This window comes from Capra hircus, chromosome 29, assembly GCF_001704415.2.
Source record: "Capra hircus breed San Clemente chromosome 29, ASM170441v1, whole genome shotgun sequence".
NCBI classification, from domain to species: domain Eukaryota; kingdom Metazoa; phylum Chordata; class Mammalia; order Artiodactyla; family Bovidae; genus Capra; species Capra hircus.
In genome coordinates this window covers 45249869-45272745 of record NC_030836.1, presented here as the reverse complement: position 1 = coordinate 45272745, position 22877 = coordinate 45249869, and the positions used below count along the sequence as shown (strand labels likewise).

General features: G+C 64.0%; 2 protein-coding genes across 12 annotated transcripts in view; one reads left to right on the top strand and one right to left on the bottom strand.

Moving 5' to 3' along the window:
* PC (pyruvate carboxylase) overlaps window positions 1-22877 on the top strand; it is a 101600-nt gene extending 78723 nt beyond the window's left edge. For 8 of the 10 annotated variants that reach the window (XM_018043140.1, XM_018043135.1, XM_018043139.1 and 5 more), the window contains 20 exons: window positions 1641-1776; window positions 1881-2065; window positions 2453-2618; window positions 2705-2850; window positions 2964-3081; window positions 3356-3507; window positions 4879-4997; window positions 7076-7238; window positions 9204-9386; window positions 18080-18224; window positions 18552-18641; window positions 18729-18950; window positions 19467-19623; window positions 20134-20374; window positions 20499-20748; window positions 20915-21159; window positions 21241-21420; window positions 21507-21755; window positions 22026-22166; window positions 22244-22867. In XM_018043140.1, the coding sequence (XP_017898629.1) occupies window positions 1641-1776; window positions 1881-2065; window positions 2453-2618; window positions 2705-2850; window positions 2964-3081; window positions 3356-3507; window positions 4879-4997; window positions 7076-7238; window positions 9204-9386; window positions 18080-18224; window positions 18552-18641; window positions 18729-18950; window positions 19467-19623; window positions 20134-20374; window positions 20499-20748; window positions 20915-21159; window positions 21241-21420; window positions 21507-21755; window positions 22026-22166; window positions 22244-22492 (3537 nt within the window). In that variant the 3' untranslated portion in view covers window positions 22493-22867. Of the gene's footprint in view, window positions 1-1640; window positions 1777-1880; window positions 2066-2452; window positions 2619-2704; window positions 2851-2963; window positions 3082-3355; window positions 3508-4878; window positions 4998-7075; window positions 7239-9203; window positions 9387-18079; window positions 18225-18551; window positions 18642-18728; window positions 18951-19466; window positions 19624-20133; window positions 20375-20498; window positions 20749-20914; window positions 21160-21240; window positions 21421-21506; window positions 21756-22025; window positions 22167-22243 lie in introns of all 10 variants that reach the window. The other 2 variants (XM_018043134.1, XM_018043136.1) reach the window with 1 other exon arrangement.
* LRFN4 (leucine rich repeat and fibronectin type III domain containing 4) lies at window positions 9393-14788 on the bottom strand. 2 transcript variants are annotated; one of them, XM_018043146.1, is made up of 3 exons: window positions 14450-14788; window positions 12659-14017; window positions 9393-12082 (listed from the first exon to the last, which is right to left on the bottom strand). In XM_018043146.1, the coding sequence occupies exons 2-3, from the start codon at window positions 14005-14007 to the stop codon at window positions 11521-11523; spliced, it is 1911 nt and encodes a 636-aa protein (XP_017898635.1). In that variant the 5' UTR covers window positions 14008-14017; window positions 14450-14788; the 3' UTR covers window positions 9393-11520. The 2 variants fall into 2 exon arrangements, with proteins under 2 accessions (XP_017898635.1, XP_017898634.1); XM_018043145.1 differs by lacking the exon at window positions 14450-14788 and having other exon boundaries at window positions 12659-14427.

The following is a 22877-nucleotide window of genomic DNA, read 5'->3' as shown; positions in this document are numbered from 1 at the left end:
TATTTCCCCTTCTCCGTCTTGTGGGCCACAATATGACACTGTGAGGTTTTAGCAGTACTGATTTATTGAATATATTTTTATGTCCCTTGGTGGTGGTTTAGTCGCTCGGTTGTGTCTGACTCTTTAGTGACCCCGAGGACCGTAGCCCGCCAGGCTCTGTCCATGGGAGTTCTCCTGGCAAGAATACTGCAGTGGGTTGCCATTTCCTTCTCCAGAGGTCTTCCCAACCCAGGCATCAAACCCGCGTCTCGTATGTCTCCTGCATTGCATTACAGGTGGATTCTTTACTACCTGAGCTACCAGGGTTGCCTATGACGTTTCTTACTTGAAGTGGATGAGTCAGGCGTTTAAACTTTGTGGAGAAATAGATGACAGGATTGGCTGGGTGGAGGCCCTGCATCAGGCGTAAAGGACCGAATGCCAGTTTGGGCTCTGCTATAACAGCTGTGTGACTCTGATCACATCTTTTAAAGCTTTTCAGGGCCTTGGTTTTCTTCATTTGTGAAATGAGGGGGATGGTCGATCTCCGAAGATGTTTTGCATTCTGGGAGGGAAATTGCCCTGTTGGCTTTTTAAAAATTCTTTGCATTCTGAAAAAATGTGTGTGACGTAATTTGCTCTCCTAACTGTTTTTAAGTGTATAGTTAGGCCAGTGGCATTACATCCACTGACGTCATTGTGCAGCGTCACCTCTGGCCATTTCCACAACTTCTAAATCTCACAGAATGGAAACTCTGTCCCCTTTATTATTTTTTAATGAATGAATGAATGAATTTGTGGCTACGCTAGGTCTTCTTCGCTGCGCGTGGGCCCTTTCCAGTTGAGGTGAGCCGGGGCTCTGCGTTGCAGTGCGCAGGCTTCTCATTGCGGCGGCTTCTCTTGTTGCCGAGCACGGGCTGTAGCACGCGTGGACTTCAGGAGCAGCAGCTCACGGGCTCCCGAGCGCGGGCTCAGCGGGTGTGGTGCTTGGGCTTAGCTGTCCTGCGGCGCGGAAGCTCTGAACCCTTTAAACACTAACTCCCCACCGCCCGCCCCTGGCCCCCACCCTCCCGCTGTCTGCCTCTGTGAATGTGGCGACTCTGGGAACCTCATCTAAGTGGAATCATGCAGTATCTGTCTTTTTGTGACTGGCCGGTTTCACTGGCCCTCAGCTGGCTTTCCTGACTAATTTACTGAGTAGCCCTTGTAGAAAGGACCGTTCTTGCAGTTTGAAGAAATCTGCATTTTATCTGAGCAGAGGCTGCGCTTCCGGAGGGCACGTTGTTGCAGGTTCTTTCCTGGGGAGCTCCATTGTCACCCTCCCTGTCCAGCCAGACAGAACCCCGAGGGAGGGCCGAAGGGGTCAGTGTGGGGCCGGCGGTTCTAAAGCCCGGGGCAGCCTGGACTGACACTGACCTTACACACCGCGGTCACGCAGGGCTGCTCGCTGGCCTCTGAAATTGTTGTAAAAGCTTGAAGTGTGGTGCTTTAGAATTCAGAGTATGAGAGTATTAGGGTAAGCTTGGGATGCCAGTTAGGGATGACTTTCTTCCCTTCGCTACAGCTGGTCAGCCTGAAGGGAATGCTGGGCCTGGCCAGGAACTGAGGCAGCGGTGGTGCTGGCTGCCGTGCTCTAAGCGGGCTCTGACCTCCCTCCCTAGATGCTGAAGTTTCAGACTGTCCGGGGGAGCCTGAGGCTCCTGGCTATCCGCTGGACCTCCACCGCCACTGCTGCCTCCCCCAACGTCCGGCGCCTGGAGTACAAGCCCATCAAGAAGGTCATGGTGGCCAACAGAGGTGAGCACGGTGGGAGCCTGCCCTAGCTTCCTGCCCCTGTTTCTGTGTCTCTTGGGACCCCAGGATCTAACTTCTTGTCCTGTTACCCTGTCCCCACCCACTAGGCGAGATCGCCATCCGTGTGTTCCGGGCCTGCACGGAGCTGGGCATCCGCACGGTGGCTGTCTACTCGGAGCAGGACACGGGCCAGATGCACCGACAGAAAGCTGACGAAGCCTACCTCATCGGCCGGGGTCTTGCCCCGGTGCAGGCCTATCTGCACATTCCAGACATCATTAAGGTCGCCAAGGTGAGGGGCCAGGTGGGGATGGGGGCCTCCTGAGAGCTGGGACTGGGTTCCGAGCCTGCCCTGCTCTCCCTCCCGTCTCCAGTGCTGCCTGGCCGAAAGTCCCTGTGAAAATGTGAATGAGTGAGTGGCTGAATGCGTGTGTGACAGAAAGCCTGAATGAGTGGCTAAGTGAGTGAATGAGTGACTGCGTGCAGGGTGACTAAGCAAATGAATGAGCAGATGAGTGACCGAATGAATGAGGGACCAAGAAATGAATAAGTGAGTGAGTGAATGAGTGACTGAATAGAGCAGTGAGCTGAGGCAGGTGGGAGGGCCACAGGGTTGGGGGGCTCTGTGAGGGCTTTGAGGGGTGCTCATCCCTTCTGACAACCCCCGCCTGCCCACCAGGAAAACAACGTGGACGCTGTGCACCCAGGCTACGGGTTCCTGTCGGAGCGGGCCGACTTTGCCCAGGCCTGCCAGGATGCTGGGGTCCGTTTCATTGGGCCAAGCCCCGAGGTGGTCCGCAAGATGGGTGACAAGGTGGAGGCCCGGGCCATTGCCATCGCCGCAGGTGAGGGTGGGGGTCGCCTAGCCCCCGCAATGGGCCGTCTGGGTGGGGCTGGCGGGCTGTGGCCTGACCTGCCTGTCTGCCAACAGGAGTCCCCGTGGTGCCCGGCACAGATGCCCCCATCACTTCCCTGCATGAGGCCCACGAGTTCTCCAACACCTACGGCTTCCCCATTATCTTCAAGGCCGCCTATGGGGGCGGGGGCCGCGGCATGAGGGTCGTGCACAGCTACGAGGTGAGCAGAAGCTGAGGCCGGGCGGCCACCTGCAGAGGGACTAGGGAGAGGGGTGCTGGGGGAAGACAGAGCTCAGGCCCCACCGTCTCCTGGGCTCCTGCCTGCCCTCCCAGGAGCTGGAGGAGAACTACACCCGGGCCTACTCGGAGGCTCTGGCCGCCTTCGGGAACGGGGCGCTGTTCGTGGAAAAGTTCATTGAGAAGCCACGCCACATCGAGGTGCAGATCCTGGGTGAGTGGGGCGTTCCGGGGGCGGCAGCACGAGGCAGTGGGGCCCTGGGCTTCCTGGGCTTTGGGAAAGCTGCCGGAGCTCTCCCTCCGCAGGGACCTTCCCCAGGAAGGTGGGCTGTGGGTGCCGGGCTGGTCAGACCTGAGGCCTCGGTGTGCTGTTTTGAGCCGCCACTAAGCCACCCCTGGGAGCAGCGCTGAGCAGCCACGGTGCTCGTCCACGGATTCGGGGGTGTCTGGACCCCTGGGGGGCTGACCCTGGCTTACCTGCACCCCAGGGGACCAGTACGGGAACATCCTTCACCTCTACGAGCGGGACTGCTCCATCCAGCGGCGGCACCAGAAAGTTGTGGAGATCGCCCCAGCTGCCCACTTGGACCCCCAGCTGCGCACCCGGCTCACCAGTGACTCTGTCAAGCTTGCAAAGCAGGTGAGGGGCAAGGGCTCCCGGGAACAGAGCTGAGAGCCATAGCACAGTGGCCTCCTCCCCACGTGGAGACAAAGAGCCCGCTCCAGGCTCGCTTTGAGCTCCCGCGGACACAGCCTCACACCCGGCGGTCACCGGGGCCCAGGGTGGCCAGCTGCTGCGTGGCAGGGAGGCCCAGGGTGACCGACTCCAGGAGGGCAGGAGGTGGAGGGCCAATGCCAGGCCCTTGGGATCCGTGCTGTGCGGTCGCAGAGGTGCTGGGCCCAGAGGCCAGGCCTGGAGACCGGAAGAGCCGTGAGGAGGAGGGAGAGAGAGAGCCGCTGGCCTCGCCTCAGCGCCCCTCAGCACAGACAGAGCTTCCGGGGGCGGGCATTTCTTCCTCACTCATGCCTTACCGTCCCCAGGATCCGTCTCCTGCACCCCGTTCACGCCCCAGGGCCGCGCCTCCTGTCTGTACTCTGGGGGGTGCAGAGTGAGCGCCCGTGGGCCGGGCAGGCTGGAATAGAGGCCCCGCTCTCTCTTCTTCTGGTGCCCCCAACCCCAGCCCCACTCAGAGGCCAGTCACCCTGCCCCGGCCTCGGCCTTGCCCTCCCAGAGCCCCGAGGGGGCGTATTTTCAGGTCTGCCATCCCCTCCGCCCAGCGGGCCCCTGGGCCTCTCTCCTCCAGGGCTGAGCCTGCTCAGGCTCCCAGGCAGCCCAGGCCCCAGACCACAGACGCTGCTGGGAACTTCCCCAAACAGAAAGCCAGTGAGGCTCCAGCCATGGCTAACGTGAGGCGCCGATTAGGGTCTGATTATAGTTGAGGTTTTGCTTCCTTCATAGGAGATTTCTTGCCTTGAGTTTGGTCTTATTTATTGGCTTATGAAGTGTCTCATTCCAGAACAGATTTGAGGGAGTGAAATGAGATGTGTGTTTTGTGGTACAGCCTCATCTGTCGATGAGGTCCCTCTCAGATGGCGTCTCTTTGGGTAGTAACCAGAAGCGATGGCGGAGTAAAGCAGAGGGGAGCTTTCTGAAGACCCTGTAAGCGTCAGGAGGATCCAGGAGAGGCCAGGGTACACACGGGTGGGGCCCATGTCCCAAAGCTGGGGGTGAAGGTGGTGTCTGGGCCGGTGGGAGCTCTGCTCAGGCCTCATCTGGACAAGCTGGGCACGGCCTTCACAGGCTCCCAGAAGGCCTGGGGAGATGCCCAGGCTGGGGCTCAGCTGTGGGGGCTGGGCACTCACCTCCCGGGGGCAGGGCTGGCCCTCTGCCTGCCGTCGGGTGGGGTGGGGTTGGCCAGTCTGTTTTACTATGGAAGCAACCCAGTGGATGAGCCTGCGCCCCCCACTGGGCGCTCACCACAGACCCCTGCTTAACGAGGCCGCCCCACAGGTGGGCTACGAGAACGCGGGCACCGTGGAGTTCCTGGTGGACAAGCACGGCAAGCACTACTTCATCGAGGTCAACTCGCGCCTGCAGGTGGAGCACACTGTCACCGAGGAGATTACCGAGTGAGCACGGGGTGGGCCCCGCGATGGGGGGCGGGGGGCGGCCTCCGGGGCCAGCCGCAGGGCGTCTCCGCATCTTGTGTAAAACCCACGTCAGGGGGTTCCTAGGGAGCTCACTGTCCACTGATAGAGAATCGTTAGGGATCCATGTACTTAGTTTTTATGAAAAGTATTATCATACAAGCATTACGTGTCATTGTGAGATTTTGTACAGAGGAGCAATAAACATGCCTCTGGCCCCGCCGCTCAGGACCAGGATGCTGGGAGGGTCCCAGTGGCCGGCTCTGTGTGCTGCGCATCCCCAAGGCATCAATCAGCCCCATTTTTCGGTTGACAAAACCGGGGCTCAGAGAGGTTAAGAGAGTTGCCCGAGATCGCACAGCTGGTCCTCTCAAGTCCTGTGCTGTATCTCCTAAGCCCAAGCTAAATCGTTTGGTTTCTTTCCATCTTTATTTACTTAACTGTATAAGTAGTTTGACACAATTGAGATATTTTGTATATGACTTTTATTCTACGTTTCTAATGTCATATTTGTCTAAGGCATTCCCATTACTCTTTCCGAATTCTTAGAAGTGGCCGCACAGTGTTCCATCTTCTGGTTAGTTTATAACTGATCCCCATAGTCCTCTATTTTTAAACAATTAGGTTGTTTTCTACTTTTGTGGCTTTTAAGGGTGGGCCTAAATCTTTGCCCACCTCTTTGAAGAGTTCTGAGGACACCCATCTTTAGTAGGGTGAGCAATGAATAAGCAATATCTCACTTAAAGAGAGAGTGAAGGAGAGGGAAGCCTGGCATGCTGCAGTTCATGGGGTCACAGAGAGTGACCAGCTAGTGGGCACTACTTAGCAACTGGACACCACCACCACCACCTAAAGAGCTTTCTAGATCACCTGTACCGATTGGTTCTCCCACAAGCATTGCGTAGAGACATTTCCCAAAAAAACCTGCCCAATTTATAAATAATTAATATGGCCTCTTTTCGTTTCGAAAAACATATTTTGAGCCGTCGAAGTGTTATGTCCTGGCCTTGGGCCAGTCCATCCCACCATGGAACTTTCCTGACAGTTCCTTCTTCAACCTCTGACCCAACCGGAGACTGAGGACACTGCTGGGGCGCCTGCCTTCACCTGGCAGGTGTGAGAGCCCCCCGAGTCCTCCCTGTCTCCAGGTAAAGGCTGAGTGGACCATGTGCTCCAGCCTCACCCTCTGGCCCTGTGAGACTTTCCCATTCACGATGCTGGAAATTTTTCGTCAATCTTGAGCCTGCCCTAAGCCAGTTCTGCTAAGGGTCGGGCTCTTTGCTTGCTCCCGAGCAGAGGTTCTTCTGTGTCAGAGAGACACAGACTCGGGCGCAGGTTCCTCCCAGGTCACGAGCCACGTAGAGCTTGGTTGGGCTGCAACCTCTCTGACCCTCGGGCTCATCCTCTGATGGGAATGTTGGCGGCTCTCAGAGCGTTACTGTGGAGGTAAAGCTTGGGAAGGGCACAGCCACAGTCCACGATGTGGATGCATGGCAATGCCCAGTGATCATCATCGCTGCTGAAATACAGAACACTGGCAAAGGTCTGCCAATGATGTTTCCCGGCTGTCCTTACCACAAGCCTCAGCGACAATAAATTGAAAACCTGGAGTTTTTAAACAGCTGTTCCACTTGAATTTGTTGCTGTCCTTAAGAGCTTGGCAGTCAGGGAGGGTGTGCTTAGAAAACCAGGCTCATGTGGAGATTGTACTCTGAGATCTTCTCTGGCAAACCGACCCCCACCCCACCCACCACACACAGAGTAGCGTGTACCGCTGTGAGAGGGAGGGTCTGATGTCAGGAGGGTCTGCGGGAGGCAGGGGGACAGGGAGGGTGCAGGGCAGAGTTGGTGGAGGTGGGGGGCAAGCCCAGGGTGCTGCTAACATCTCAGCTGCTCCTCCAGCCGCCGTGTCCTCCTCAGGCGGACCCTGCAGGGCTCCCAGCCCGGGCGTGGTCAGGACGAGGCTGGTGAGGGTCAGCAGGCAGGGCCGGGGGCCAGGGCTGCCCGCAGCCATCCCCTGCCTCATGCCGCCCCTTCCCCGTCCCTCCCCCAACCTGCAGTGTGGACCTGGTCCATGCCCAGATCCACGTGGCTGAGGGCCGGAGCCTGCCTGACCTGGGCCTCCGGCAGGAGAACATCCGCATCAACGGCTGCGCCATCCAGTGCCGGGTCACCACCGAGGACCCCGCGCGCAGCTTCCAGCCCGACACCGGCCGCATCGAGGTAGGCCACCTCCGCCAGAGCCCGCCGCCCGGCCCGGTCTGCATGAAGGCCATTCTCCGGGGGGCACGAGGGAGCCAGTGGGCCCAGCAGTGAAGGGGGCGCCTCACTGGAGCTTAAGAGTACGTGGGAGCCAGGCGCTGTCCAGCACTAAAGGGGAGAGCATTCCTGGGAGAGGCTGCCATGGAGGCCGGGAAGGCCACCAGCGGGGACAGGGAGGTCAGCTGGGTGGAGCCAAGTGCGGAATCCCCAGGAACAGAGCCCAGGTCCTTGACTCGTCTCACAAGAACCCAAAGCTTCGCTGCCCACTGAGGGGTCCTGCTGGCTTCGGTCCTGCCTTCAGCCTGGGGGAGGAGCCGGGCGCACGAGGGATGAGGTCCCAGAGGTCTCAGTGGAGGGGCTGGGCTGGGCCAGGGGACCCGTCAGGGATGCATGCGGGAGTCCGGGAGATGGTGGGGACAGGGAGGAGCCCGAGCAGTGGCGTAGGGGGCCTGGGTGGGCTCCCCCGGCCCCTGCCTCTGGGCCGGCTGGGGCCCCTGGCCTCTGGCCCTGCCTCATGCCCCAGCTAAGAATACCTCTGGTTCCAAGTCAGCACTCTGCGGCCCTCCCGCTGCCCCCTCTGGCCCAGGAGTCTGGGGAAGCGGACCTGAGGGAGGACAGGAGGGTGATTCTCCGTTACTGAGCCCGAGAGGACAGACTGGGGTGGCCAGGCGGGGTGGGGTGGGGAGCAGTCTGGTTCTGAGAGTCGCATTGGCTGCTTGGCTTGAGGCAGAGCTACCACCAGGACTGTTTCTGGAAGGATCCAGGTCCACAGGTGGGGGCCAGCTCCCAGGCTGGAGCACTGTCCAGCGGGCGCCCCCATCGAGTCTGCCCTCGGCGGGCAGGGGCAGCCCCGCTACAGCTCCATCTCCGAGGCCTGGCTCCTCCGAGCCTGGTTTACCACAGAATATTTTTAGCTGACGGTTCCTGCTCACAGCTGAGCGTTCACGCTTAAATATTTTATTAAGCTCCTTTTTATCGCGCACAGGCTGTGTCCCTTAGATGCGGAAGTGCAGTGCAGTGTGTGTCCCCAGGCCCCCGCTTGTCCCTCCCGCTCCCCGTCTCCCTGGCCAGTGATCACGAGGCCCCCACCCCGGGCATTCACACCCAAAGCCCCTCCCCCTGCCCTGAGTCTCCACCGGTGACTCCTGGGAGCCCCGGCTGTGCCCCTGAGCCGCCTCTCTGACCCTCGCCCTCTGCTTCCCTGTCTGGACCTGTGGGCTCACGTGCATCTCGTTGCATCTGGTCCCAGCATTTCTCATCAGCTCACTGCTCCTTCCTCTCCCACTTGACAGGGAGGGAAGGCGGGGGACCCCAAGGCCTTCCCTGTCGCTTGGTGTTAGGGACCCCCTCAGCCTGCCTCCCCTGCCTGGCTCCGTCCTGCAGCGCCCTTGCCGCTCGTCTGTGTGTTTCCTCCTCTGTCTGTCCCCTCGCCCCGCAGGCTGGGGCCCCTGCTTGAGCAGGGCCTCTGTTTTAGCTGCTCTGTCCCCAGTGCCTGGCATGAGGTGGGCACACGCGCTGCGAACTGAATGAGTGAACAAATGAATCTGAAAGGCAAGGGGGCTGGTCAAGCAGGCGGGTGGCAGGTCTGGCCCCTCCGTGCCCTGCTGACTCCGCGTCGGCCCTGAGAGTGGGGCCCCGAGACTGGGGCTGGTGGGGCCCATGCTCCCCACCCTTCGTCCTGCCCTCTTCCCCTGCCAGCTCCTCTCAGGGAGGAGGAAACTGTGACTATGGCCCTTAGAGCCGGTGGGGTGCCCCTCGGTTTGCTGGCAGAAATGAAGCAGAACTTCTCAAACCAGAGTTGGGGGTCACCTGTGCGTGACTCTTGGAGCCCTGCCGGCCCATGCTGGTCCAGCCTGGGGCCACGGGGGTGCCATGTCTCGACTCCAGCTTCAGACCTTGGCCTGACTGGGCCACCTCTGCCCGCAGGTGTTCCGGAGCGGGGAGGGCATGGGCATCCGCCTGGACAACGCCTCTGCCTTCCAAGGCGCCGTCATCTCCCCCCACTACGACTCCCTGCTGGTCAAGGTCATCGCCCATGGCAAGGACCACCCCACGGCTGCCACCAAGATGAGCAGAGCCCTGGCCGAGTTCCGAGTCCGAGGCGTGAAGGTGAGAGGCTGCAGCCCCGAGATGCCCCTGGCCTCTGGGTCATCTCTGTCACCTGTGTCCATAGCCAGAGGTGAAGTCATTGCCGCAGGCTGTCTTGTGTCCGAGGCCAGTGCCTCTGCGTATCCGTGGGCCTGCCCTGGGCACATGCCACTTTAGACCTGCTGCAGGGCCAGGGGCAGGGGACCACACTAGTGGCCCAGCCCACGGTGGGGGAGCTGTCCCCGAGTCCCTACACCGCACACGGCACTCCGCAGCCCCTGCCTTCTCAGTGGCTCCCGCCCTGCTGGGTCCAGGCTGGGCGCTGGGTCTGGGCCACGTGGGCAGCGCTGTCCTCGCTCAGCCCTGCTCCATCCCCATCACCTTTTCAAAAAGCAGGCGGGACGGAGGAGCCCGCGGGGCAGTGGCCACTCTCCGCTCTCAGCCCACCTCACAGGACCGGGCTGTCCCCCGTGCTGGGGGTATCTGCGCTTCCGTGAAGAGCCTCAGGGCACCCGGTCAGGGGCCGTTCCCTGCACACATGGCCGGGATGTGGCATGGTGGCAGGCCATGTCCGGGGCTGCTCCGGGCCGGGTGACTGGTGAGCAGGGGGTCCGGTCACCCCACCCCTCACCTGCCCACCCCTGTGCTCTTGTCCTGTTGGTGACCCTGGGCCATAATACTATCCACCCGTCCGACAGGCTGGGCGCTCCCAAGCTCCCACTGCCTTCGCACCAGAAGGCGGAGGAGGGCCCCAGTGCCCCCCGGTGCATGCCCAGACCGGGCACCGGCCCCGCCGCCTTCCGTGCTGCCCTGGCACGGCTCACACTCTCCTGCTCCTCTTGGCTGAACCCCTTGTTTCACTTTATTTAAACCAGGATCTCTCTTGGGCCACATCCAGGTATGTGTTCCGGGGCTGGGTGGGCAGGCACATGTGTGTGTCAACGCCACGCACACGTGTGTGAGCTCAGCCGGCACACGCGTACACGCGCACCTTACCACACCAGCTCTCACCAGGCTGCCATCAGAGGCACAGCAGGGCTTAGGCAGAAGGGCGCACCACCCCTCAGCACAGGTACAGCCCCGCGGGCAGGGGTGCCACACCTGCCTCCACAGCGGGGCCCGGGTACCTGCATGTTCTCAAAGTGCCTGGGTGCTCCTGGCACCACCAGAGAACCACGCATGCCTGGGGTGTGTTTGCAGCTTCCTCCCAGCCGACACTTGGGAGCAGTGGTTGTTTGAAGGCTGGAGGAGGCCGTCTGGGCCACGGGCTGGTGGGGACATGAGCTGGAGGGGGTGGGACAGGGCAGGGCATGCCGCCCCAAGCCTGGTTCTCGAGGTGGGAACCAGAGCCGTGGCCATGGGGGCCTGGTGCCCCCTGGTGTTTGCCCCAGGATGTCCAGCAAGAGCAAAGCCTTGAGGGGCATCGGGAGCAGCTGAGAGCCGAGACCCCACTTGGGGCCCGCACTCCCAACAGGAGCCCTCTGGGGGTCCCAGACCAAGAGCAGGGCGATGCGGTTCTAGGCCCTTTGGTTTGACGTTACAAATCCTGAAGGCACCTTGGCCAATGGGGAAAGACGCTGTCACCAGCAGGGGTCAGTGGGGACTTTCTGAGTTACCAGCCCAGGTCCCGTGGCCCGGAAGAGCCGGGCCATCCCCCACCGACTCCCGCTGCTGCCCTGTGCGCTCTGATGTCTGTGCCAGGCGAGCGTCCTGGCCGCACACTCCAGGCAGGGGCGTCCTCTGCATATAGATGTGGGCACAGGGCTGCCTGCTCTCCAGGGCACCCAGGCTGCTGGGGCCGCCTCCACAGGGCTGGGAACCCCAGCCTGACCCCCTTGTCTGTGCTTCCACAGGCCCCTCAGGGAGCCGGGCAGGACCAGGCCAGAGACTAGCACTGAGGTGGCCCCAATAATTTTATTATAAAGACAGACAAGACTTCCACTTGGCAGCTGCAGCCCCCGCTTGGAGGCCGTGAGCACCTATCACAGGGGCCTGTCCCGTTTTGCCCGACTGGAGGCCAGAACCAGGGCAAGGGCCCCTGTCCTGCCAGAGGCACCGAGGGGAGGGCCGGGGCGGGGCTTTCCAGCCACGCTGACCCACCAGGCCAGGAGGCCGCCCGCCTGCACCCTCCGCCTCCCGGGCGGTCTCCCAGCCCTCAGACCACGCTCTCCTCCAGCCGCTCGGCGCTGCCCCCCACCCCCCGGCCCCCAGCCCCGAGCAGCCCCCCGTGCACAGAGTGGCTCCGTCGGGCCCAGGCCCCTCCGAGGCGCCTGGCGTAACCGTAGCACCCGCCGCTGTCCCCCAGGTCCAGGGAGCAGCTGCGCTGGGGGCGAGGCGGTGGGCTGCGTGGGGGGTGCGCCTTGGGCGTGGGGCTGGGGCCTCCGTTGGTCTGCGACTGCACGTGGCTGAGCTTGAGGGGGAGACGGCCGTTCCCGGCCCCCCGGCCCCGAACCAGCAAGGCCACAGTGAAGACCAGTAAGGCAGCCACCAGCACGCCCCCTACGGCCACAGTCAGGGTCCCGCCCAGCACGTGGGCCTGCAGGGCGTGGCACAGGGGCGTGGCTGGCAGCGTGGAGAAGTGGGCGCAGCCCAGCAGCCGGGTGGCAGTGAGGTCAGAGGGCCCAGCGGCGGGTGACAGCGCCAGCAGGCAGAGGTCGTAGTCGGCGCCCGGGACCAGGTGCTTCAGCAGGAAGCGATGGCTGGAGGCCGGGACGATCCTGCGGGCAAGGGCAGGGGTCAGAGCGCAGGCCTGGGGTCTAGGCCCCCGCCCCCTGCCCAGGGCCACAAGGCCTTGAAGCTCCCTTCACAGCCCACCCCCACACACACACGCCCTCAGGTCCCAGCTCTGAGAAGCCCCTTCCCCAGGCCCACAGGAGCCTGTGTGTTCACTTCAGAAGGCGGAGGAAACAAGCAGGCGCGTGTGGCCCTGGAGATGGTGCAGGGCAGACAGGTGTGCCCATCGACACCCAGGCCCGCCCCGGGCCTCAGAGGCTGCGGAGACTCACACAGCAGTGCCCGTGAGGCTAAGCCCGTGCCTGAACACAGACGCCAGCACCCCGGGCCCCACCTGCCAGCCTCGCCTGGGACCTCGCGGGGCACAGACTCCTCCCCTCCCCTCCCCCTGCAGCCCCCACGACCCCCCAGGCAGCTTGGAAACTGAGAAGGGGTGCATGGAAGCCCCAGGAGAGAGCAGGGGCAGGAGAGGTGGCCAGCCCTCCCCAGAGGGGGCAGAGCTGGCTCAGAGGAGGGCGGCTCCCAAGCTGGGGGCTCTGGACTGCAGATCGCCCCCTCACCGGTAGATGAGGGTCTCGTCCTCGCTGCTGTTGTACTGGAGCTGGAACATCCACACGGGGTCTGCTGGCCGCCCCGGCCCCCAGCTCACCAGCCCGGAGGTGGCTGTCACCTCCGTCACCTGCACAGCCGGCTCCAACTCAGGCGTGCCCTCGCCCTCCGCAGCCGTGCGGGCTGAAGCCGCGATGTCCGAGGGCCCCGGGCGGCCCCCCTCGGTGCTGCCGTTCCCCCCATGGGGCAGAGCCAGCACCCGCAGTTCAACGCGGGCCGTGGCCTCGCCGGCCGGGTTGGTGGCAATACAGGTGTAGGCCCCCGCGTCCCCGGAGCCCGTCACCCCAATCTCCAGGGTCCCATTGGGAAAAGCCCGAGCCCGGGAGGAGTTGCCCACCAGCCGGTCATCGGGGCCGACCCAGTGCATGGTGGGCGCGGGGTCGCCGAGGGCCCGGCACCGCAGCGTGGCCCGCTGGCCCTCCAGCACCCAGAGGCGCTGTGTGTGGCGGGCGATGAGGGGCGGCTCACAGGAGAACTCGCCCTCTGGCACCGTCCAGAAGTAGCGGCCGGCTAGGCCAGGCGGGGAGGCGCAGGTCTCCAGGTCGTCAGGCCGTGCCAGCCGCCGCAGCCAGAGCAGCTCGCAGTTGCAATGCAGGGGGTTCCCGCTGAAGCTCAGCACCAGTGGCGCGGGCGAGGCCTCGGCGTGGCGGCCCCGGGAGAAGAGCGGGTCGGGCGCCAGCGTGGCCAGGCGGTTGGAAGTGAGGTCAAGGCGGGAGAGCTGGCTGAGCTGGGCGAAGGCGCCTGGGGGCAGGGCGTCGATGAGGTTGTGGTCCAGGTTGAGGGTGTGCAGGGCGGGCATGGCGCCGATGCCGGCCCAGGGCACCTGCCGCAGATTGTTATAGGACAGATCCAGGTCCTCCAAGCTGCCCAGGAAGTCGTCGAAGGCGCCTGGCGCGATGCGGCCCAGCTGGTTGCCGCTGAGGATGAGGTGCTGCAGGTTGGCAGGGCCCCGCAGGCTGCCTGCGCCCAGCTCCGCCAGCCTGTTGCCGTCCAGGTGCAGGGAGCGCAGGCTCTCCAGGTCCCCGAAGGCGCGGGCCCCGATGCGGGTGATGGCGTTGCGGGACAGCGTCAGGTCCACCAGCCCGGTCATGTTGCGGAAGTCCGGCGGCCCCAGGGCCTGGATGAAGTTGTCAGCCAGCCGCAGCTCCACCGTGCGCCGGTCCACGTTGGGCGGCACGAACAGCAGGCCTCGGTGGGCACACAGGGTGCTGAGCGACTCCGACAGGTTCTGGCAGATGCAGGGCAGTGGGCAGGCGGCCGCTCCACTGGCCAGCAGCAGCAGCAGGAGCGGCGGGGCCATGGCGAGCGCCCTGTAGGAAGGGCCACAGCCCAGGCACAGGTGGGGCTGGCACCGCTGCCCACTTGCCCCGGGGCCGATCTTGGGGGGGGCAGCTTCCAGAGCCTCGCCTGGGGGTGGGGTCAGGGTCAAAGGCCCAAGGGGTCCCCCAAAGCTGAGATAAGGCTGGGGCCTGCAGAGCCAGGCCCCCGGAATAAAGGTCACATTTCCCAAGCCGTGAGAGGGAGCCCAGGCTCTGGGGACAAGGTGAGGCGTGAGCAGGAAGCGGAGGTGGCCGGGAGCGCAGGGAGGGTCCCGGAACTTCCTTCCCCTGGCGTCCCCTGGACTCGCCAGCATCCCTTCGGCGCCATCCCCTCCCCCGCCGGCTAAGGTGCCTCCCCAAGCCCTCCTGGGGCCCCCGCCCCTCCCTGGCCGCTCCCCACACTGCCCCCCACGGCCCCCTCACCTGGTGTCCGTAGCTCAGGGGGCGCGGGCCGGCCTCCCCGTGGGCCCGGCCGGCCCTTGCCGACTCCAGGCGGCTCTCCCGCGGGGATGAGGCCCGGGGCTGACCAGCCGCGCTCCGCGCGCCTTCCGGCCCATGGCGCTCGGGCCCGCGGCCCCGGCTCACTCGGTTCCCGGCACCTTTTCCCGGAGCGATTCGCGGCGGCGGCGGCGGCGGCAGCAGCAGCAGCAGCAGCAGCAGCGACAGGCAGGCGGGTGCGCGCCAACGAGCACGCGCACCGCGGACACGCACGTGGAGAGCGGACGGGGAGGGGCGCGCGGGGATCCACCCGGGCTCAGGCCGGCTCCCGAGGTCACCCGGACACGCGGCCACTGCAGCGCCCACGGGTGGCTCCTGGTCACGCCCGAGGCCCGGGCCGGCGCGGACCCGCCGCGCAGCCCCCCGGCGCTGCCGCAGCGCACTCACCCGGGCACAGGCGCGCGCGCCCCCGGCCACCCTGGCGCCCCGGCATCCTGCACCGCACGGGCGCCTGCTGCCGCTGCGCGAACCGTCACTCTGCAGACAGGCAGACAAAGCGCCAGCTCGCGGGCCGCTTCACCATCTCCCAGAGACGAGAGTCTTTGTCACATGTCGTTGGGCACCCTCCCCAACACACCCACACATGCCCACACTCCCACACGTCCCCGCACCCACCGGCAGGGCCGGGTGCAAACCCGCACTGTTGCTGGGACCCTCGCGTTCACAGACACACGGTGAAGGTCATAACCGTTCTGCATCACCAAGTCACGTGGAGGGTCCCCAACAGGCACGGGCCCTGCGGGGGGAGGGGAGGGCTGGGGCGATGCCCCCCGGCCGGGCTCCAGCGGGGTGGGGCGGAGAGGGCTCGGCCTCGGGCTGGCGCCGCGCCCCGCCCCCGCTGTCGGCCCCTCCCTCCTCGTCCCAGGCTCCCCGCCCCGCCGGGCGCGCACGGGAACCAACCGGTCTCCGCCTCCGGCCCGATTGGTCTGCGCGGCGCGCTTTCCCGGCAGGCCGGCAGTGGCACGCCGTTTGAAGCTGTGCGTCAGGGGTCCTGGCCTGGCCGGCGGCCCCTTCCTCCCCCTTCTGTTCCTACCGGGCATTTCCCTGGAAGAGTGGCCCGGAACGAGTCGGCCCGGCTGAGACGGGGGTCCCGCGATGTGTCGGGGCGGGGTTGAGTTCCCGGCTTTTGTCTCTGAGATCCGGGCTCGGCTGGGAGCGCTGAGCGCTCTGAAGCTGAACGCGCACCCTGGTCTTTCGTGTGGGCCCAGCAGGGAAACAAGGGAAGTTACCACCTCCCCCAAGTATTTTCTAGCCCTCAGGCTCCTCAAGGAAACCGTGGTGGCTTAGTCGCTAAGTCGTGTGCAGCTCTTGAGACGCTATGGACTACCCCGCCAGGCTTCCCTGTCCATGGGATTTCCCAGACAAGAATACTGGAGTGGGTTGCCGTTTCCTTGGATTTCTAATCCTGCCTGGTACACCCGGTAACCTTGGGCAAGTTCTTAACCACTGAGACAGTTTTCTTATTCAGGCTAAGGAGTGTTGATTGTTGGTGCTTCATGGGTTGAGAGGAGAAGAGAGGAGGTGACTTGTGAGGGGCTCAGGCAGCTGGAAAGCATTCTTTTTGTTGCCACTCCTCGGGCCTCTGCGGCTGTTGAATTTGTAAAATGAAGGCGCTGGATCCTTGTCCAGGTCACCTCTTGCTCAGTGGCATCGGATACTCCCTCTTCTTCTCCCTATCAAGAACGTTTTCATTCACTCTCAACGTACAAGTTACTGGCATCCCCCACGTGCTGCTCCGCGGGGAGCTGGGATAGATCGGAAACCAGAGGGGCCTGCCTGCCCGCATGGAACTTACTCCCCCATGGAGGATGGATTGGGTGACATCCTCCAGAAATTACAGAGGAGGAAGGGTCTGCCCAAGGGAAACACAGGGTGGGATGTGGAGGCCTCTTAGCATCCTTGCCACCCCTAGGATGCGCTAGGTTCTTTAGCTGGTTGAATTGGTTTTCTTGTCTCAGATTCCATGCCTTGGCCCAGCTGAAATGTCCCCATTTTAGGAGGAGCACGGACTAGTCTCAGGGACAGACAGGCAGGCTGGTTACACCCGGCAGGCATGAGGCAATGTTGGCCGGCCCCACTCTGTGGTGGCCGCCGTGGGTGCTGGTGGGGGAGGTGACGAGAGCCCTGGGGACAGGAAGAATCTTTCAGAGCAGCCTCAGGGCCCAGGGCCTGCTGGGCCTGGGTTTCCTATCGAAGGTGCAAGAGGATCGCGCATGTGCAACCCACGAAGTTGCCTTCTCTGAAGTGACAGCCAGGCCGTAGCCACACAGCCACAGGCGCACGCACACTGGAGTCGCGTCCACTAGGCCTTGCAGCGTGTCCTGGGGCAGCTCCTGTAGCGCGGGCTCCCAGGCACTCCCACCCGACCCCTCCTTGGCCCCCAGGGTGGACTCAGCCCTGCCGTGGCTTCATGCTGTCACCCAGCTGTCTAATAAGCAGAACGGAGGGCCCTTGTGCACAGAGCACGTGGGCACCAGCCCCACAGACGGCACCCTTGCCGCTCAAGCGCTCCCGGGTCTGAGAAGATTGCTGGCAAGATGACGAGGCTGAGCAAGGCTTTCCCACGGCTGGTCCCATGGAGTCCTAGAAAGGGGCGGCTCTGCCGTGAGGGCGGGAGACGAGGACCGGGAAGGTCTTCGAGTTCAGGCCTCCAGGAGGAGCTCAGCCAGCAGGCGTGGCGGTGTGAGCGCACAGGGCAAGTCTGGAGTGACTAGAGGTGGCCGTGACGGGGAAGCCCGGCCTGAGGCCGAGGGGACACGGAGTCCAGAGATGGCTGTGGTAGAGTCGTCCAGTGTGCCTGTTGGCACAGGAGTGAGTGGTGAAGGTGATGAGCTCAGGTTTTGGGAACCAGGTGGGTGGTGAGGCATGCCACGGAAGGTAGGGGAGGCCTGAGGGAGACAGGCCGACTTGGGATTGGATGAGCTTGTGTGAGGGGCGCTCGGGAAGAGGTGCCCAGGAGGCACTTCCACGTGGGGTCTGGAGCTAGTGGCCAGGACAGGCCACCCTGGGAGAGAGTGCTGGGCGAGAAGGAGAGGCTGGGTGACAGCCTCCTTCCTGCAGGGGTGGGAGGAACCCCCGTGGAACGTGGAACGAGGGAGGAGGCAGAGGGGAGCGAAAAGTTTTGGAAGCCCAAGGAGAGGGCATCCCGGCGGGAGTTGCTGGCAGGAGAAGGGTGGATTTAACTGGAAGGAGGGACCTCAGACTGTCAGAGCGCATGCTGCGTGCAGTGGTGGGGTCTCTGGATGTTGAGGCCCCTTTGAGGAAGCGTGGCGGGGAGGGGCGGTGCTGCAGGAAAGGCCAAATCCATCTTCAGTCTGGCTGGAAGGAGTGGGGAGGTGGGACTCAGCACAGGCTCCAGGGCGAGCAGGGTAAGGGGGTGGGCTCAGGCCCCTGACAGCCTGGGGGCTCAGCCAGGACCGGGGTGGGGGTGGTGAAGCGGGCGGGACCGCCATTTCACGGGGAGGCTTGCATCGCAGTCCCTGGCAGCACGTCCAGCCACTCCTGTCCCTGGCCAGACTGCACAGTGACACCCTCCTACCTGCCTCTGTCCTGCAGACCAACATCCCCTTCCTGCAGAACGTGCTCAACAACCAGCAGTTCCTGGCAGGCACCGTGGACACGCAGTTCATCGACGAGAACCCGGAGCTGTTCCAGCTGCGGCCCGCACAGAACCGGGCCCAGAAGCTGCTGCACTACCTTGGTTCGCCCGAGTCTCCCTTCTCTTCCCCACCCTGGATGCCTTGCTTCTGCCCCGTCCTTGGCCTGGCCACGCACCTCTTCTTTTGCTTCACCCCCCGACCCCGACCCCCCACCCCTGATCTCAGAGGCTGCTTCTTCCTCCGTGTGGCCGTCACCAGGTCCCCACTGCCTTGACCCAGGAGGCCCTGGCTCTGGAGAGGACAGGGGCCAGCTGGAAGACCTGGGGTCCTGGAGGAGTACCCCCAGCCCCAGGCCCAGCCACTCTCACTTCTGCCCTCGACTCAGGCTTGGCCCAGCCTGCCCTGACCCTCGCCCACTCTCTTCCCAGGACACGTCATGGTGAATGGCCCAACCACCCCGATCCCCGTCAAGGCCAACCCCAGCCCCACAGACCCCATCGTCCCTGTGGTGCCCATAGGTAGGTGAGATCCCTTCTGCCACCTCGCAGCGGTGACATGGAGGCTGCCACTTGCAGGGTGGGTGCTAATGCCCCGCTCTGCCCTAGGCCCACCCCCAACGGGTTTCAGAGACATCCTGCTGCGGGAGGGGCCTGAGGGCTTTGCTCGAGCAGTGCGGAACCATGAGGGGCTGCTGCTGATGGACACGACCTTCAGGGATGCCCACCAGTCACTGCTGGCCACGCGCGTGCGCACCCATGATCTCAAAAAGATCTCCCCCTACGTTGCCCACAGCTTCAACAAACTCTTCAGCATAGAGAACTGGGGAGGTAGGCCGGGAGAGGGAGGGAGCGTGGGCCCCACAGTGCAGGCGGGTTGCTCTCTGGGACAAGCTGGAGGTGGGAACCCCGGGGGAACCCACGAGAACTGAACAAGGCAAGGCGTTCACAGGTTTAGCAAATAGTGACCGGTGTCCCTTCTCCCGGACCTGAGGTCGTGGAGCTGAGACCCTGGCAGCTCAGGGTGAGAGAGGAGATGCCAACCTGTTAGCGTGCTGTGGCACAGAGAAGGGGGGTGAGGGCTGTGAGGGGGGCACAGAGAGGACACCGTGACCCTGAGGGGCCAGCAAAGGAAAGTGTGCAGGGGTCGGGGCCAGGATGCGATGGACCCTGATGAGTGGGGCGCTGTTAGGACCAGAGGTGCAGGCTGCGGGGAGTGGCAGGGCCCCCGGGACGCAAGGGACCCTGATGAGCAGGGCGCTGTTAGGACTGGAGGTGCAGGCTTCGGGGTGTGGCAGGGCCCCTGGGACGAAAGGGGCTGACCTGGGCCCCTTGGTCCCGGTGCAGGAGCCACCTTTGACGTCGCCATGCGCTTCCTGTACGAGTGCCCCTGGCGACGGCTGCAGGAGCTCCGGGAGCTCGTCCCCAACATCCCATTCCAGATGCTGCTGCGGGGGGCCAATGCCGTGGGCTACACCAACTACCCCGACAACGTGGTCTTCAAGTGAGCCTGGGTGGGGTGCGCCGTTTGGGCCCCAGTGCGAGGCCTGCGTGCCCCACAGTGGGCCGGAAACCAACCCTCTCAGTAGCTGTGCCCAGCCAGGGCGGCAAATGAGAGAACTGGGAGGGCTTCCAGGGGAGGCCCCCGGAGGGCAGATGAGCCCCAGCACACATGTGCAGAGCTGCAGTTGGAAACCAGGCCTCCGTCTCCTCAGCCTGCCACACCTTGGCAAAGCAAACGATCCCCAGCGATCCTTCTGACTCGGGCAGACGGAGCCGCGCTGCACGCGACTGGCGTCGGGCGGCTCTGCTGCTCGTCAGATGCCGCTGGGGTGACCCCGCCCGGCCTAGGCTGCCCCAGAGAGGCTTATCCACGCCATGGACATGCCATGGTGCCCCCGCCAGACCCGGCCCTCAGATCTCACTCCCCAGGGGTTGCAAGAGGGCCAGGAGCCAGCAAAGGATGTGCTGAGGGGGTGGGCTGGAGCTAACCCTGAGCGCTCCTACCACTCAGGTTCTGCGAGGTGGCCAAGGAGAATGGCATGGACATCTTCCGGGTCTTTGACTCCCTCAACTACCTGCCCAACCTGCTGCTGGGCATGGAGGCAGCCGGCAGTGCCGGTGGCGTGGTGGAGGCCGCCATCTCCTACACAGGGGACGTGTCCGACCCCAGCCGCACCAAGTACTCACTGCAGTACTACCTGGGCTTGGCCGAGGAGCTGGTGCGAGCCGGCACCCACATCCTGTGCATCAAGGTGCCCGCCCAGCCCACCCCCGGGAGTCTGCCCCCCGCCCCGCCTCCCCGCTGTGACGCACCTCACCCCCGCTGGGCACACCACGTGCCCACCCCTCACCGTCTCTCCTCCCTGCTTCTCTCAGGACATGGCCGGGCTGCTGAAGCCCATGGCCTGCACCATGCTGGTCAGCTCCCTCCGGGACCGCTTCCCTGACCTCCCGCTGCACATCCACACCCACGACACGTCAGGGGCGGGTGTGGCAGCCATGCTGGCCTGTGCCCACGCGGGGGCTGACGTGGTGGACGTGGCAGCTGATTCCATGTCTGGAATGACATCACAACCCAGCATGGGGGCCCTGGTGGCCTGTACCCGAGGGACGGCCCTGGACACAGGTAGGCACAGCCACAGCCCTGCCCGTCCTGGCAGTCGGGGTGGCCTCTCCGGGCCGGGCCTTCCATCACCCACGTCTGCGGTGGTGCCTGATTGGACCTGGGGTCCTGGGAGGGGCCTCTGGGACTCAGCACATTTCCAAGCCTCCCGCCTCTGGTGTCCCTGCAGGTGTGCCCCTGGAGCGTGTGTTCGACTACAGTGAGTACTGGGAGGGGGCCCGCGGGCTGTACGCGGCCTTTGACTGCACGGCCACCATGAAGTCTGGCAACTCGGACGTGTATGAGAACGAGATCCCAGGGGGCCAGTACACCAACCTACACTTCCAGGCGCACAGCATGGGGCTTGGCTCCAAGTTCAAGGAGGTCAAGAAGGCCTACGTGGAGGCCAACCAGATGCTGGGCGATCTCATCAAGGTGAGCCAGGCGCTCCCACCCTTGCCTCGGGGCCTCTGTAAGGTACCTGGCACCCTAAACCCAGGGGTCCCCTCTCCTCAGGTGACGCCCTCCTCCAAGATCGTGGGGGACCTGGCCCAGTTCATGGTGCAGAACGGGCTGACCCGAGCCGAGGCCGAAGCGCAGGCAGAGGAGCTGTCCTTCCCCCGCTCGGTGGTGGAGTTCCTGCAGGGCTACATCGGCATCCCCCATGGGGGCTTCCCAGAGCCCCTTCGCTCCAAGGTCAGGAAGGCCCGGTGCCATGGTGGGTGGGCGGCCAGTGCAAGGGCGTCTGGGAACCAGGCCTGACCGTCCGCTCTGCATCCCAGGTGCTGAAAGACCTGCCGAGGGTGGAGGGCCGGCCGGGAGCCTCCCTCCCACCCCTGGACCTGCAGGCGCTGGAGAAGGAGCTGACGGAACGGCACGGGGAGGAGGTGACCCCGGAGGATGTGCTCTCAGCCGCCATGTACCCCGATGTCTTTGCCCACTTCAAGGACTTCACTGCCACCTTCGGCCCCCTGGACAGCCTCAATACGCGCCTCTTCCTGCAGGGACCCAAGATTGCAGAGGAGTTTGAGGTCAGTGCCTCTGGCACCTACCTGCGCTGCACAGCGGCCACCCCTAGGGACCCCAGCACTTCCAGGGTGCCAGGGCTCTGATGTGCCTGTCCCCCAGCCTCGTGAGCTGGGGGTTCACACAGTACCCTTAAGAGACCCGCGAGCTAGGTCTTTACAAGTGTGGAGCTGAGCCCCGGGGAGGTAGGGTGCCCTGCCTGGGACTGGCAGGGGCTGCTCTCCCCGCTTGGCCCTCGCCCCGCCTGGCTGAGCCTCCTGGTGGCCTCCCTGCAGGTGGAGCTGGAACGAGGCAAGACGCTGCACATCAAAGCCTTGGCCATAAGTGACCTCAACCGCGCGGGCCAGAGGCAGGTCTTCTTCGAGCTCAACGGACAGCTGCGGTCCATCCTGGTCAAGGACACCCAGGCCATGAAGGTACAGCTGCCCTGGGCCAGCCAGGCGGTGGGGACGGGCAGGGCTGGGGCCTCACGTGCTGTCCACCCTGCCTGCAGGAAATGCACTTCCACCCCAAGGCCCTGAAGGACGTCAAGGGCCAGATCGGGGCACCCATGCCCGGGAAGGTGATAGACATCAAGGTGGCGGCAGGGGCCAGGGTGACCAAGGGCCAACCCCTGTGTGTGCTCAGCGCCATGAAGATGGAGACTGTAGTGACCTCGCCCGTGGAGGGCACTGTCCGCAAGGTCCATGTGACTAAGGACATGACGCTGGAGGGTGACGACCTCATCCTGGAGATCGAGTGACCGTGCCCGAGACCGGCAGCCTGACCATACCCGCCCTTGCCTTCAGGACACTGCGCTGCCAGGGCAGGCCCAGGCTGGCCAGTGCCCGAGGCCAGGAAGGCCTGGCCCTGGAGCTCCTGTCCACGGCTCTTCATGGCAGGAGAGACTGCCTGTGGCGGTCCATTCCCATCTCCCACTGTCTGTCCTTTCCCTGCAGCCGACAGTCACTCACGTATTCATCTCCTGCCAAATAAGGGTCCCCTCCTTGCTGGAGACTGCAGGTGGGCGTGCAGGTGGGCCTGGGGCCCGTGGGAGCAGACTTAGGGGTGCTACCTCCTGCAGGGGAGACCTGAGGCCCAGGTCGCAGAACTTCGCTCAATAAAAACTGGCTTTCCCCTGCCCTCCA

Coding starts and splice junctions, on each gene's coding strand:
- LRFN4 (XM_018043145.1), bottom strand. CDS start 14,340: ATGCTGGCGAGTCCAGGGGACGCCAGGGGAAGGAAGTTCCGGGACCCT. Junction 12,083..12,658: donor GACGAGACCCTCATCTACCG/GTGAGGGGGCGA, acceptor CCTTGCCCGCAG/GATCGTCCCGGCCTCCAGCC.